The following is a 15,845-nucleotide window of genomic DNA, read 5'->3' as shown; positions in this document are numbered from 1 at the left end:
ACTATCAAATGCTAAAACACTGTTTTAAATTAGTAAATTCTTTTATGTGTATTTACAAAGTAATGGAATCATATTTTATGGAGGAAAAAGTAGTGTATATGCATGACCAAAACTACGAATATATATAAAACTAGTGGCTTGTGCAGCAAATGCTGCAAACTATGTTCATTAGATGTTCAAATAAACATTTTTCAGATTTATTTTCAATGAAGAATACCAGACATCCTGTAAGTTATTTACTTCCATAATAATGAAAGATACTCTCTCTCGAGCCAATACTGAAGAGAACCACGCATATAAATATCTACACCACACCGCCATTAAATATATGAAAAAGACCCAAACCCACTTGATTAATAACTATAAAAATATTTGATTTTTAATAATATTATTATCTTACGTAAGTTTTATAGCTTTCAGTAACATATACTATATATACTATATAGCTGCCACTCAGTAAAATATAGAAATCAAAATCTAATTTAAGTTATTCTCTACATCTACTTATATAACTCCAAAACGTTTCACTTTCATATCATCAATATAGCATTAATATGTATAATTAATGAAAAATAGTCGCATCATGGTATTAACTGCAATAATATTTCATTTCTAATGGTAATAATGTCATCAAACCACCTCAAGTTTTGTAGTTTTTAATATCCAATACACAGCTGTGCCCAGAAAATTACATACCACAGAATTGAACCTGTAAATTATTTTAATAAGTTAAGTTTTTAATAACCAATTTAATTTGAGCTCTAAATATGTCAGAATTCTTGCAGATCATGACCTTCGTGTAATATTGTTTACTGTAGTGTGTGTTTTGTTTTATTCTGAAATTCAATTAGCTAGTTTAGCTAGTTCTCAAAACTGACGACAGATGGATTTTGGAAAATAGGAAAATTATGTTGAAAAATTGACATTTCACTGAAAACTACTATTTCTCTGAAAAACTTTGAGTTTCAAGCTTCAAAATGAGGGGTCATTTATTAAAATCCGTTCAGCCGTTTTCCTGTAATTTCCATTACTAGTTCAAATTATATATATATAGACATTACACAAATGTATTGAAATTATTAATAATGAAGATATATAAATATTCTCTTTCACATTCATGATTTATACATTATCGTGTTTCAAATAATTATAATGTCGACAAGTTTATAGATCTTCTGCATATATAAATAGTATTATAGAAAAGTTACAAACTTCAAGTAAATGCATTACTGAAAAAATAAACTTACATCAGACTCTGCCCAATCATGCAATTGCTTCACAACAAATTTGGAACAATCGTCTGAATTCATTAGATCTTTTTCTTGTAACTGGTGATGTTCCTTCTTTCTAACCACTCGAAAAAGACCTCCTACATCCTCCTGCCCGTCACTGTCATTTTCAACGTCAGCACTAGCAGCTTCATCCAGTGCATTTCTCTTATAGTCACCTTGAATTACATTAAGAGAACACAAAAAAATTACACGTAACTACTACATAAGTCTCAAAACACAGCATAAAGATAACTATCAAGTCAGTAAAACCAATTACATTAAATTGTGATCATTATGTTAGAGGAAAAGGAATTGGCTGGGTTACTAGTTGAGAATAAACTGCCTTCTGAAGGATGCACTGGAAGGAATGGTGCACTGGAGAAGAGTTCGGGGCAAAAGAAGATATCAGATGATAGACGACATTAAGATATATGGATCATATGAGGAGACAAAGAGGAAGGCAGAAAATAGGAAAAATTGGAGAATGCTGGGTTTGCAGTGAAAGACCTGCCCTTGGGCAGAACACTATGAATGAATGAATGTAGATTGAAAACTCAAAAAAGTTTCATATCCATTGTTCAAGAATTAAAACAGAAAATCAATATCCCGAATTTAAAAGAAAACTTACAAATTAAACCAAACCCTTTAACTCTATTAAATATAGAATATAATCTAAATTTAATAGAAGAAATATTGAAATCAGAAGTAAACACTGAAATACTGAAACAATTGTCTTTAGAGACAATTAATATTAGGTACCCTCCACAAAACTGGCTTCATTTATACACTGACGGATCCTTGATCTCCAGAGAACAAGGTGCCGGTGCAGGTGTTACGTGCTGTCTCTTCTCACTTTATAGATCTCTTGGATATGGAACAACAAGTCTTGATGGAGAAATCATTGCAATAAGTGAAAGTCTCAGGAATCTTCTATGCCACATCAATAAATTTAAAAATGCAGTTATATTGTCAGACTCCAAAGCAGCTGTTCTATCAATAGTCTCTAAACACACACCTTCATCTCAAACAGCAGAAATAACTAAAATGCTCTCTCAATTAATATCACTCAATAAAAGAATTGTATTCCAATGGATACCATCCCATTGTGGAATCCTGGGAAACGAGAATGCGGATGCTTTAGCAAAGGAGGACAGCACTGCTACTTACAGACCTGTTACTAAATCTACGTATTACTCTGTGAAAAGATTTATTAAATCTACATACTTAGACTTCAACAAACAAAATCTGATAACACAATCCCAAGGGAAAAAATGGAACTCTCTGCATCAAAATCCACAGTTAAGTCCCGATTTACCACGAAAATCGTCTGTAGCTGCATTTAGATTGGCAACAGGCCATGATTGTTTGGCCAAACACCTGCATAGAATTGGAATATATCAGTCCCCTAACTGCCCATTGTGCAACTTAAACCAAGAAATTGATTCGGAACACCTGAAAATCTGTGCATCAGTGGCTGGCCATGATAACACTTACTTACTTACTTACTGGCTTTTAAGGAACCCGGAGGTTCATTGCCGCCCTCACATAAGCCCAACATTGGTCCCTATCCTGAGCAAGATTAATCCAGTCTCTATCATCATATCCCACCTCCCTCAAATCCATTTTAATATTATCTTTCCATCTATGTCTCGGCCTCCCCAAAGGTCTTTCCCCTCTGGCCTCCCAACTAACACTCTATATGCATTTCTGGATTCGCCCATATGTGCTACATGCCCTGCCCATCTCAAACGTCTGGATTTAATGTTCCTAATTATGTCAGGTGAAGGATATAATGCGTGCAGCTCTGCGTTGTGTAACTTTCTCCATTCTCCTGTAACTTCATCCCTTTTAGCTCCAAATATTTTCCTAAGAACCTTATTCTCAAAAACCCTCAATCTCTGTTCCTCTCTCAAAGTGACAGTCCAAGTTTCACAGCCATGATAATATCTTTGAAAAATATTGGAGTGCAAGAGGTCAAATGACTTTACTGTCAAACGTCTGGCATTAGAAAACAACAACAACATGAATAAATATTATAATGCAGTAAGGAGGTTGTCTACGAACAGAAAAGTTGTCAGATTTCAGTACAGCATTACCTAGCAACAAGGATGCTGTCGACAAGTTCACTATGTAAGCATTGGTACTGATGTACTGCAATTAACTCATAAGAAAAATACACATGCTGCATCCTTTGTCGGGCTTGGAGCAAACAAGAGGCCAAAAAATCCAAGACTCTGCCAGTTGAAATGCAACCTCAGTAAGAACCCCTGTAACTTAGGTTTGATTTGTTCTGTAGTAGTATTATTTCAGAATAAGCACATGTGATTGACAATCATGCTCACAGATGTTGATAAAATAGTTAATCACAAAACTTACCATACACGAGCTTCCACAAGTTGTGCGTTGTTGCCTGCCTGTCTAGAAAAGCATCTGCTGCCTTCTTTGCTAAATCTGTTTTCCAACGAACAGCCGATTTTTCAGGTTTTTCATCACTACTGTCAGAGGATTCAGAATCAATTTCACTAGCATTATTTTCACTAGACAAGTCGTCTTCTTGCTTTGAAGACAATAGACCATTGTGAATAATGCTTCCATCATCGGATTCATCTGAAGAGAAGCGATTCACTGCAAAAGTTCCTTCACAGTTTCTCTTTCTTGATGATCTCTTATTACTTTCTGAACCACTATCTTCTAACTGAGATGCTGTTAAGTCACTTTTAACATTAGCATCTACTTCGCTTTTCACTTCATGATGTTTCTTGCCTGTTTTCAGTTTTGATAACATACTGGACACCTTCCCAAGTATTTCACGATCTTGGTCTTCCCTAATACCATGATATCTGCACAAGTAAAAAATAATTTTAGAATAACTTTCACACACAACTGCTTAATTCAACTTACTGTAATACATTTGATTATTTTCATGAATTACATAAGTGTATTACCTATCACATACAAATAACTACTGACTATGTATGTCCATGATTATTATGTAATAATGGCGACATACATCTGAAGTGTGATTAGTGTAATATGTTACCAGTTAGCGATGTATGCAATGAAGGAGGAAAGGAACTGGCCACCCTACCCCATTATATCTTGGCTTAGTTTCCTCATGAGTGATGTCTTATTGGTGTCAAACCTGTCTCTGGACAGTTGACTAAACAACAACAATGGTGACTTCTAATGCATATTTTTTTTAAAACAGAATTAATCAGAATAAAAAATTCGATAAAATTGGAAGGTTGTAACGAAATTATGACAATAATAATAATAATAATAATAATAATAATAATAATAATCAGGGAACGGATTTATATGGACTAAAAATATATGAAATATGTAAATATATATGTAGTTATTTTTACCAAAATATGGAATTAAATATGGATTTTTACCAAAATATGGAATTAAATATGGACTTAAAATTATAAAAAAATGACTATGTACGTTAAATATTGGTACATTTTAATCAAACTAAACAAAAAATATAATGGACGTACCTTATCTTCCAATGTAGTTTCAACAAAACACAATTTTTATTGTCTGTTACCATAACAATAGGTTACAAACATTTCTTTCAAGTGCTGAAAAGTGAATCTTCTTCTATTGTCTCTGAGGATAGATTTATACTGACTAAAAGAGCGTTCGACGTCACAAGAAGTAACTGGTACATAATTCAATTTCACAATGTCTGCTGGGGATAAGTCCAAGTTAATCTTCACTGTTGATTCACCACTCATCACAGCAACAACCTTTTGTAGTTCTTCATATCCAGGGTTTTTTGAAAGTACAGTGTCCACCTTAGCTCTTACTGCATCTGCAACTTTACCTCTACCACGATTCAGTTGTTCCACAGTACTATTTATAATTTCAAAACTTTCAGATAGTGAAAGGTGCCTATTTTGGAGACTTTTGAGCGTTTTTATGATGCATGAAAATGTATGCTGAATGTGAGCTAAGTCATTCTTCACACTTATGTCACAGGTAACTGTTTTCGCAGTATCAATTGAGACTGCATCTTCAGAGTCCAATGCAAGGAGAACATTGTTAATAGAGTCTATATGTTCGGCATAATATTCAACTGCTTCTAGCCATGTACCCCATCTAGTTAAAATTGGCTTTGGTGGCAATGGAATTTCAGGGTACATTTCTTTCAACACGTTAACTCTACTGGGAGCTTTGAGAAATACTTTTTTCACTGATGAAATCAACAAATCTACTTTAGGGAAATTGTCTCTGACCACTTCTGCCACACGATGAAATGCATGCGCCACACAAGTAAAATGAGTCAATTTAGGATATACAACAGATAATGCTTGTCCAGCTTTGACCATATAAGGGGCAGCATCGCTAATAAAGAATAACACATTATCGTACATAATACCCTTTGGCCACAGGATACCCATAGCTTCGTTGAACAGTTTAACTATAGTTTTGTTATTGCACTTTTCTAGAACATCACAATGTAAAAGAATTCGTTCAGAATATTGTTCACTTAACAAACCGATAACTACATTACCAACAAGTCTACCTTCTTTGTCGGGAGTCTCATCAATGGAAACCCAAATTGAACTATCTTTAATTTCATCTCTTATCTTCTGTATTGTCTCATCGTAGATGGATGGAGCATACGTCTTCCTAAGTGTTGACTCATCCGGGATTGTATGTTGAGTATATTTTTCAAGGAATTCCCTGAAGACCTTATTCTTTAGTTTGTAGAGAGGAATATCAGCAGAGATGAGAGAACGGCACAGGTCGATGTTAAACTCAGATCTTACATTCGATGTTGTTGGTTGTGTTAAAAACAATTGTCTCTGCTTGGAATTTAGTTGTTTGTTGGCCTGATGTTTACTAGTTGTAATGTGTTGTTGCACCAGGAACTTTTGTGTAGATGATACTGCACACTGACACAAATTACAAAATAATATTTTATTGTCAGTTGATAAACCATCTTCTTTAAATTCTGAAATGTAACTTGTTAGTTTTGATTTTAAATTGACTGAATGACGTACTTTTGGCATATTTACCGTCTTTATAGTATGATTTACAAAACTGAACCTATGTGTACTCTGACTGGCATTTAACTGTTGAGCTCCACAACTGAAGTCTGTTAAAAATTTTAAATTAAATTAATACAGTTTTGTAACTTACTTTCCCATTGTTGATAGGACTGCTAATTTTCAAATAACTCTGATGTTAAAGGGATTACTGAACATGTGTTTAAATCTCTATTGTTGAAATGTATTTTTAAAAGTTAATGGAATTTTGTTTTGTTTTATTGTTAAACCTAATATAATATGGACTGTTTTATATGAAATATGGAAAATATATGGAAATTAACGAAAATATGTACTAAACTCTAAAATATGGAAAAATATGGAAAATAAAAGTAGGATTTTTCAACCCTACACATTGTGAAACATAAAGATAATGCAAAATATAAATTATATTAGCTTTATAAGTAAATATGTATTTACATATAAATCCTTTCCCTGATAATAATAATAATAATAATAATAATAATAATAATAATAATAATAACAATAATAATAATGATCATGATGATGATGATAATAATAATAATAATAATAATAATAATAATAATAATAATAATAATAATAATTTCCAATTTCTAAATGGAAGTCTAACCAATTTTTCATGTCAAATAATAGCACCTTTTTCTAGTTCATAATATTCAATAGGAGACTGATGAATTATTAGTTACATTGCAGGTATTGGAGTAGATCTGACAGCTTCTGTAATTAATTGGAGATTTCGATTTTCTAACTGTTTTATCTTTTTACATTTGCTGTTATTAAAACTTCCCTGCAATATGTAATATATAGACATTCTCAGTAGTGGTAAGAGTTTTTTCTGAACATACCGATTTTCATGCTGACGTGTTTTAAAAGTGATAAATGTCTTTCAGCTTTTCGTGTTATGTATTCTATTTTTAATATTTACTACAAGTAAGCTTAATATAAAAAAATCACTGCTAAGTATTTTATTGAATTCGTAGCTGATAATAGTTTTCCACGAAAACGTAGCTCCACTTGCAATGAATTTTTTCTTAATGGAATAATAATAATAATAATAATAATAATAATAATAATAATGACAATAATAGAGCTTACCTGTGTGATATATTTTCTTCTAATTCCAATTTTTGTCTTTTTATTGGTAATTCATTATAGTTTTCTTCATCACTTTCATCATCATCTCTTTCCATGTCACTCACATCTTCATCCTCAGTTTCACTTTTGAAGTCATCTTCATCTATTACACGCAATAACTTGCTTTCTGCTGCTGCTATGGCATTCTTCGGTTTTTTTCTCTTAATTTTACTGTCATCCTTAGTCAAACAGTTGGAATCGTTAAATTCCTTGTCAAAAATCTTATCACTAACTCCAGTTTCACCACTACTTTCAGATTCTGAACTACCACTACTATTGTCCAAATTTCCGGTATTTTTTAGTTCGTCATCAGATTCTTCATTTGAATCTTGTTCTTTTAAATCAACTGACTCATGAGGAGGAAATAATACCTTCCGTCTACTTCTGCCCGAGTCATTAATCAGTTCTTCAGATAAATTTCTCCAATTTCTATATAAGAAAAAACAAAGAATCACAAATATAAGTAAAAAATCCTTGCAAAGTAGCACATACTATCTCATTTTATATATATATACTAGTGGCTTGTGCAGCAAATGCTGCAAACTAAGTTATTACACGTTCAAATAAACATTTTTCAGATTTATTTTCAATGAAGCATACCAGACATTCTGAAAGTTATTTGCTTCCATTATAATGAAAGATACTCTCTCTCGAACCAATACTGAAGAGAACCACGCATATAAATATCTACACCACACCGCCATTAAATATATGAAAAAGACCCAAACCCACTTGATTAATAACTATAAAAATATTTGATTTTTAATAATATTATTACCTTACTTAAGTTTTATAGCTTTCAGTAACATATACTATATAGCCGCCACTCAGTAAAATATAGAAATCAAAATCTAATTTAAGTTATTCTCTACATCTACTTACATAACCCCAAAAGTTTCACTTTCATATCATCAATATAGCATTAATATGTATAATTAATGAAAAATAGTCACATCACGGCATTAACTACAATAATATTTCATTTCTAATAGTAATAATGTCATCAAACCACCTCAAGTTTTGTAGTTTTTAATATCCAATACACAGCTGTACCCAGAAAATTACACACCACAGAATCGAACCTGTAAATTATTTTTAGCAAGGTAAGTTTTTAATAACCAATTTAATTTGAGCTCTAAATATGTCAGCATTCTTGCAGATCATGGCCTTCGTGTAATATTGTTTACTGTAGTGTGTGTTTTGTTTTATTCTGAAATTCAATTAGCTAGTTTAGCTAGTTCTCAAAACTGACGACAGATGGATTTTGGAAAATAGGAAAATTATGTTGAAAAATTGACATTACACTGAAAACTACTATTTTTCTGAAAAACTTTGAGTTCCAAGCTTCAAAATGAGGGATCATTTATTAAAATCCGTTCAGCCATTTTCCTGTAATTTCCATTACCAGTTCAAATTATATATATATTTCTCTCTCTCTCTCTCCCTTACCTGATCTCTCTCGCTCTTTCTTTCTATATATTATATTATGTGTTATAACCTATCTTACAACTGAAGCCCAGCTAAAGCAATTATGTGTAACAAATTTTGGGGAAAAAAGTACGTTTTCCATGTAAAGAATCAATTCTTAATTAAATTTAGTATTAGGCACTAAGATCAAGAAAAATATTCATGGTCTCCCTTATGTCAAGAAATTAAAATGAAAATTTATTATATATTTATTTTAAAAATCTTCTCACCATTTGTACGCTGCCAATTAAATTAGCTACTAAGCTCAAGCAAAATATTCATTGTCTCACTTATCTCAAGCACTTACCCTGAAACATCAGACGCTACAATTGGCTCAGTGCCAGTAAAAAGCTGAAGCTCACTACGTGCCATTTTCACATCCAAAGTTTCTTGAGTTTCCAACAGAGAGCTGACCAATGCTTTCTCATGTCGCAAGTTGTTTGTTTCCTACATAATACACCACAGTAAATTAAAACCTAAATATAATGAAGCAATTCATCAGAAACAAAAACAGAATGTTTCAATTTTGCAGTCAAATATAAAACTAAAAGGAATGTTATATTTCTATTAGCCTGTATAAAGTACTTGGCTGCCATTGAACAGTTTATGATGGTGAAACTTTATACAGAGTGAGTAAAAAGTACGGAACAATGCTTGTAACTTTCTTATTTCTAATTTTATGAAGAAACTATTTATACAAAAGTTATAGGGTAAAGAAGGAATACTTTGAACATGCTTTCAAATACAGTACTATGCTTATCATTTATAAAGGGTGTGCCATTGAGTCTGTTTTTTTTAAATGGCACCATGTACTTATTTCCTCATTTTTAGATTCCTCAGGTCTCAGTACGTATAAAGCCTGAAATCCATTTAGGAAGAACATATAAAGTCGACCATTCTTCCTTCAATTTATTTTTATATTTGCTAAAAATTATAAATTTCTGGCTATGCATAACTTATGTTACTCTTTCAACCTGTTTTCACGTCAAATGGCTGGTAAGGTAATAAAGACCATTATATGTGCGAGAGAATCTAGAAGTAAAGAAACACGCTAAGTTAAAAATACATGTACGAGGCGCATCCAGAAAGTAAGTTTCCCTATTTAAAAAAAAAAAAAGAACACACATTTTCAGGAAAACATTTATTGGCAACAGGTACAGCAATGTTTCAGCTATTTTTCAACATAGCTGCCATCAGAATTGAGACACTTGTTGTATCGTGGGATCAACTTTTGTATCCCTCTGTCGTAGAACTCTGCCGCCTGTGAATGGAACCAGCGTGAGACACACGTCTTCAGCTCTTCGTCGTTGCCAAAATGCTCACCGGAGGACAGGAATTTCTTGAGGTGCAAGAAAACGTGAAAATCGCTGAGAGCAAGATCAGGACTGTAGGGTGGATGATGAAACAACTCCCAGCCAAATTCCGTCAAAACAGCTGCTGTGCGCCGAGCCGTATGTGGACGAGCATTGTCATGGAGGAGCACAACACCTGCAGTAAGCATTCCACGCCTCTTGTTTTGAATGGCACGTCGCAATTTTCGCAGTGATTCACAGTAACAGTCAGCGTTCACTGTTTCACCTCTTGGAAGGAAGTCAATGAGCTGAATGCCCTTCCTGTCCCAGAACACCGTGCACATCACTTTCCATACCGACAGCGTCTGTTTGAATTTCGTCCTGACCGGAGATCCACTATGCCTCCAATGCATTGACTGCTGCTTGGTTTCTGGGGTGAAGTGCGAAATCCAAGTCTCATCACCCGTGACGATCCTGTCGAGGAACTCGTCGCCGTCATCGTGATACCACTGCAGAAATGTCAGTGCTGCTCCTAAACGTTGCATTTTGTGTTGGGGTTCAGGTTTTTCGGCACCCACCTGGCACACACTTTTTTGAACAGCAGGTGCTTAGTGACAATCTCATGCAACAAGGATCGCGATATCTGCGGAAAATGGCTGCTCAGCTCCGTAATTGTGAAGCGAAGGTTCTCCATGATGCACTGCCGCACCAGCTCAACATGATCATCATTGATGAGGGACTGTTGCCCACTGCGCTCTTCATCATGGACACTTTGACGACCTTCGGAAAACTGCCTCCACCAGCGACGAACCATCTGCTTACTCATGATGTTCGGCCCATAGACCTGACAGAGCTGCCGATGAATTTCAATTGGCGCAATGCTTTGTGCATTAAAGAACTTTATCACTGACCAAACCTCGCAGGCGGCGGCAGAAGGAATAAGAGCTTCCATTTCGGACCACTGCTGCCACGCTACTGGCACCAGGCGGGACCTGTCCGGCTGGCATATGATTGATATGTCATAGATCTGTTACGCATGCACAATTGACACGGCTAATTACGTTCACTTTCAAGTGGAAAAAATCGGGAAACTTACTTTCTGGATGCGCCTCGTACCACAATTATTATTACCCAATCAAGACAGGAGCTGTATTATATGGTTTGTGCAAAAATTAATCACTATTAATACTATCACAAGAAATACAATTCTGGGCAGCCTTCAAGGAACGTAAAAGCCACTGTTTGCAATTCACTCCATGACTTACAAGTATAGATGCAACATGTCACTTTTCTGTATCAGTAAATGATATTGCTTCATAAATGACACAAGCCATTTTGTAGGCGACATTGTAAATTTACTGAGTGAATTGTGATTACCAAGTGTTGTACATATAGGCATATAATCTTAATTTCTTTTTGTGGCTTTAAAACGCGTGGGAGAATCCTTTTATTTACTTTTTATTATATTCTGCCCAATCCTAACCCATGTATTTTTGTACTTTGTCCAAAGATTTACTGTGAAAGGTAGAGATATATTCTAACTGCACAAAAACACAGTATCATCATATCTAATTTAATTACAGTTATTCTGAATGTTTTCATACCTGATGTGTATGTGAATGACTTCCACGTAATTCAACATACACAGCATCTTTATCATATACAATGCCTCCAACTCCTGAGAATGGTGCATAGATTAACTTTTCCTTTTCCACAAGAGATCTTTTTTTCAGCTTATCTGGCAGTGGACAAGGATCAGGTAGATGTGATACATCATGAATTCTCAAATCTCCACAACCTATAAAAAATAAAACAATGTAACAGTCCATATTGTTTTCTGTTCTTTAGTGGTTTCTGTGCTTGCCTCTACATTCAAATATCGTAGGTTCAAACCCGACTGACAAGGGAACCGTCTCAGGTCATGTAGCTTGAATTTAATGAAAATGCATATTTAAGCTAATTTTCGTTCTTTAAGAAACGTGGTGCTAGTCGTTCGTTTAACTTTTTCCTAGTTTACTAAATATGGTTTGAAAATCGATGTTACTTATGCTGCTTCTTGCACACACTCAGCTGGAATGGAAAGTTAAGAGTCCGAGAACCAAAGAATTGTCTGTTCACTGTAGTTCTAACAGTCATATAGCGCACTTCTGTGATCTAGTAAAAATTGTGTTATTTTTATGTCGTTATTGTCATAATGCCAAAGAATAAGAGCATAAAAAGTGTAAAACTGAACTGCCTCATATATTTCCTAATCTCATCTCATAAGTTTGTTTTTTTTGGGGGGTGTATTACATTGCTATAACCTATTTCATAAATTGTACAGCTATTCACTCAATGTTATTTGTGTATGCTTCAGGTTGTTGGAACAACAAAATAAGCTTTGAATCATCCATTTCATTCATCCCTTCAATATTACCAAGGTTAGAGGTCTTCCAATCAATATTTTGTCATGGTTGCAAAACGGTATCTGTCGGATACAGGGGGGAGAGCCATTAATCCTTCCCATTGAAGGCTTTAAGGAACCAACCTGGACAAATACCCAATGTCCCAACCCTACCTTCCCGTGATGCATCTGTTAGTAAGCATAATTTTACAAGCTGAACTAAAGGAGGGGCTACTCATCCATTAGCACTGGTCAGCTTGATGAGTTAATGACTGAATTTGGTATAATTTTCCTCTATTCAATACCTAATTCCCTCTTTACCCTTTCCTATCCAGTCCTCTGACTGAACTCTTACTTTCTTCGACCCCGACAGTATTAGAGCATTCGAGGCTTAGGGGTTCATTTCCCTTTCCTTCCCCCTCTTCCTACTTTTCTGTTCCTAGTGCTGACCTGCTATGGCACTAAAATCGTCCTCCAGTGGCTTAAGGAGGGAAAGTTGGTGATCAACAAGATCTCCCAACTAGGTCCAATGGACCCGTCGACCAACAGCAGGTGTGGTCCTCCAGACATTCTGGGGGTTGTGTGTGAATGAAGTAGCCACCAAAACATTAAAATATGGTGTTCACTTAAATCGGTTGCAACTTGCCAATATATGAGTCTCCTAACTGTCCATTGTGCAACTCAAATCAAGAAATGGATTCAGAACATCTCAAAATCTGTGCGTCAGTGGCTAACCATGATAATATCTTTGAAAAATATTGGAGTGCAAGAGGTCAAATGACTTTACTGTCAAATGCCTGGCATTAGAAAACAACAATAACAACATATTTTGTCATGGCATGACCTCCTTTATTACGATCATGGCCCATATAGAAATCCGTCTAGAATTCTCTGGCCAGAATTCTGGAAAATTCGAATAAGTTAATAAGTATCTACCTTCATTCTTCTTGTCGTCAATGCCTCAGTTGTTTTCTTTGCTGGCTGACATTGGTATGAAAAACAGAGTTTCGCCAATTTGTGGGTCAAGTGACAAATGGAATTTAAAAGATGCCCTAGAAACACTACAAAAATTACTATCATGACCAACGTGCTGCACTTAAGGAGGAAACCGTAACCTCTGGGATTTGTAATATACTGATTGAGCAAAAGCGTGAGTAGCATGCCTGGGAGAAGTCAGCACATCCACTTAAAGATATGCAGCATAGTAAAGTTATGCACCAGTTGATATTTTTTAAGTTCCCAAAAAATAAACAGAGAATTCAAAGATCACAAACCATGACTTACAATGTAATTATCAAAGACTTCACACTCTGTGGTCGATGAATATCAGATAAAAAGGTAGAGTAGTGATACTATGCACAAATTATGCATGACTGCTTTCATCTTCTGCTAATTAGTAAACAAACAGGTTACATTAAAATGTGCAAGTAATTATCTCGTAAACATTTCAACCAGAGACTTCCTAGGAAATCTTCTGCGATATTGTTTCCATAAAGATGGCTCGATGATCATCTCACAATCATCCATTTCATAACATGGGTACATAAATATCTACTGACTGCATTAGTTCAGTCTTCCATATAATATTATTATACACCTAATACTTGTTGACACTGCAGTTCATAAAAGTGGAAAGAAAATGAAGAAAGGCCTTGCATGGGAATACGTTTTCTGAAGTCCCAATGTACTGTGAAGAACTTCCCTGTTTTATTAAATTACCATATTTTCTCGAATACCCCTACACTTCTTCCCCAAATATAATAAAAATCCGTGGCACCACACTCCTTGAAGGGCCCAGACCAACCAGTTGGCTGCTGGCCTCACGTTCACATGCCGAAGAAGAGGTGGACGATCATCCAACCAGAATGGAGGTATCATGTGGTTAGCACGGTAACCCCCTCAGCCATTATAGCTTGCTTTCGCTACCTATCGTAGCTCCTCAAGTGCATCACAATGCTGGATGGTCCCATACACTGGTCGAAATTTCATGAAAAAATTTCTTCTCCTATGAGGACTTGAACCAGCGCACATACCGTAATGCGAGTCCTAGACAGGATGCCTTAGAACACGATGCCACAGCACGAGACTTTTTCCCAAATATACAAGTGAAAAACACAGGTGCGTGGCTTATTCAAAATGAAGTTGCCAATATTGCCCAATTCTCCTGGTGCGCAATTCCTAAGGTGGTAGCACAAGCCATTATCTTCCTGCGCGGGTATTTCAATTGTTAACATTGTTAAATGGCGTTTGGATTAGCAGTGCATGTGTCAGAATCAAGTTCAAGTGTGGTAACTGTATAGTTTGTGCGTCATATTTTAAATTCTGAAAACGAATATCACTAAAGGTATGAGATTGCAATCTTTACTTGCAGCGAAAAACTTAAAATTGGAGGAACATGGAATTGTGTGCTATTGATGTTGCAGCTGATTAAGTATGACAATTGATATGTGTGTGCATAAGATAGTTTTGAAATGCATACTGTTCCAGAATAAAGCTTATTTTTTTATTGTTAAATGAACAGAATTTGTGTTTAATTGTTTTTGATTTGTTGTGAATACATTTGATTTGTTGAAAGTTTTTTTATTTTTATTTTATTTTATTTTATTTTTTTTTTTGCCTTTAAAAAATGGGGTGCATGGATTATTTGAGGGTGCGAGTATACGAGAATACACAGTATTTCATTCCCATACTCATACTTTCCCAAAATGCACAAATCACTAGTTGACCAAAGGAGTCAGCTTACCTGGAATGTGTATGCTGCTTAGCTTATTTAAAGCCACACCACGGACAAAACCATACAAACTGATCAAACGATCCACCTTTGGATTCTGTCTAATTAGTTCTGGGGGTGTCAAGTCTTCAAGTCTGTCCGCTGAAAGGAGATTTTTTAAAGTAATAAAAAATTAGCGCTATTTCAATATAGAAAATATTACTTCAACAAAAGCACAAACACTCACACATTACATACAATTCAGTAACAAGTTTCGTGTGTGTCCTAGTTCATTTGTAATGTCCTGCATTCTGAAGGAGATATCAAAGAGTGGGGATGACTGACAGGATCAGGACTGGGATACTTCTTAAAGAAACTACGAGTAGTAATGCAAGAAACCATATTGTCTTACTTATGCAAATCTTTGCAATGAAATCTCAGAACTTCAACTGTCCTTTTGACCCATTGTTGGAATCCATGTTGCTAATACAATAGAACTTGGTTATAGCGACCTCATTTTATGCGACATCTCGCCTATAACGTCAA

General features: G+C 34.9%; 1 protein-coding gene across 2 annotated transcripts in view; it reads right to left on the bottom strand.

The window, feature by feature from the left end:
* LOC138707831 (ribosome biogenesis protein BMS1 homolog) overlaps positions 1 to 15,845 on the bottom strand; it is a 62,509-nt gene that overhangs the window by 31,684 nt on the left and 14,980 nt on the right. For both annotated transcript variants that reach the window (XM_069837797.1, XM_069837807.1), the window contains exons 6-11: positions 15,333 to 15,461; positions 11,811 to 12,004; positions 9,222 to 9,361; positions 7,409 to 7,876; positions 3,648 to 4,111; positions 1,248 to 1,447 (exon numbers count right to left, since the gene is read on the bottom strand). In XM_069837797.1, coding sequence (XP_069693898.1) covers positions 1,248 to 1,447; positions 3,648 to 4,111; positions 7,409 to 7,876; positions 9,222 to 9,361; positions 11,811 to 12,004; positions 15,333 to 15,461 — 1,595 coding nt within the window. The remainder of the gene's footprint in view (positions 1 to 1,247; positions 1,448 to 3,647; positions 4,112 to 7,408; positions 7,877 to 9,221; positions 9,362 to 11,810; positions 12,005 to 15,332; positions 15,462 to 15,845) is intronic.

Source organism: Periplaneta americana, chromosome 1, assembly GCF_040183065.1.
Source record: "Periplaneta americana isolate PAMFEO1 chromosome 1, P.americana_PAMFEO1_priV1, whole genome shotgun sequence".
NCBI classification, from domain to species: domain Eukaryota; kingdom Metazoa; phylum Arthropoda; class Insecta; order Blattodea; family Blattidae; genus Periplaneta; species Periplaneta americana.
This window is presented reverse-complemented; position numbering and strand designations above follow the sequence as displayed.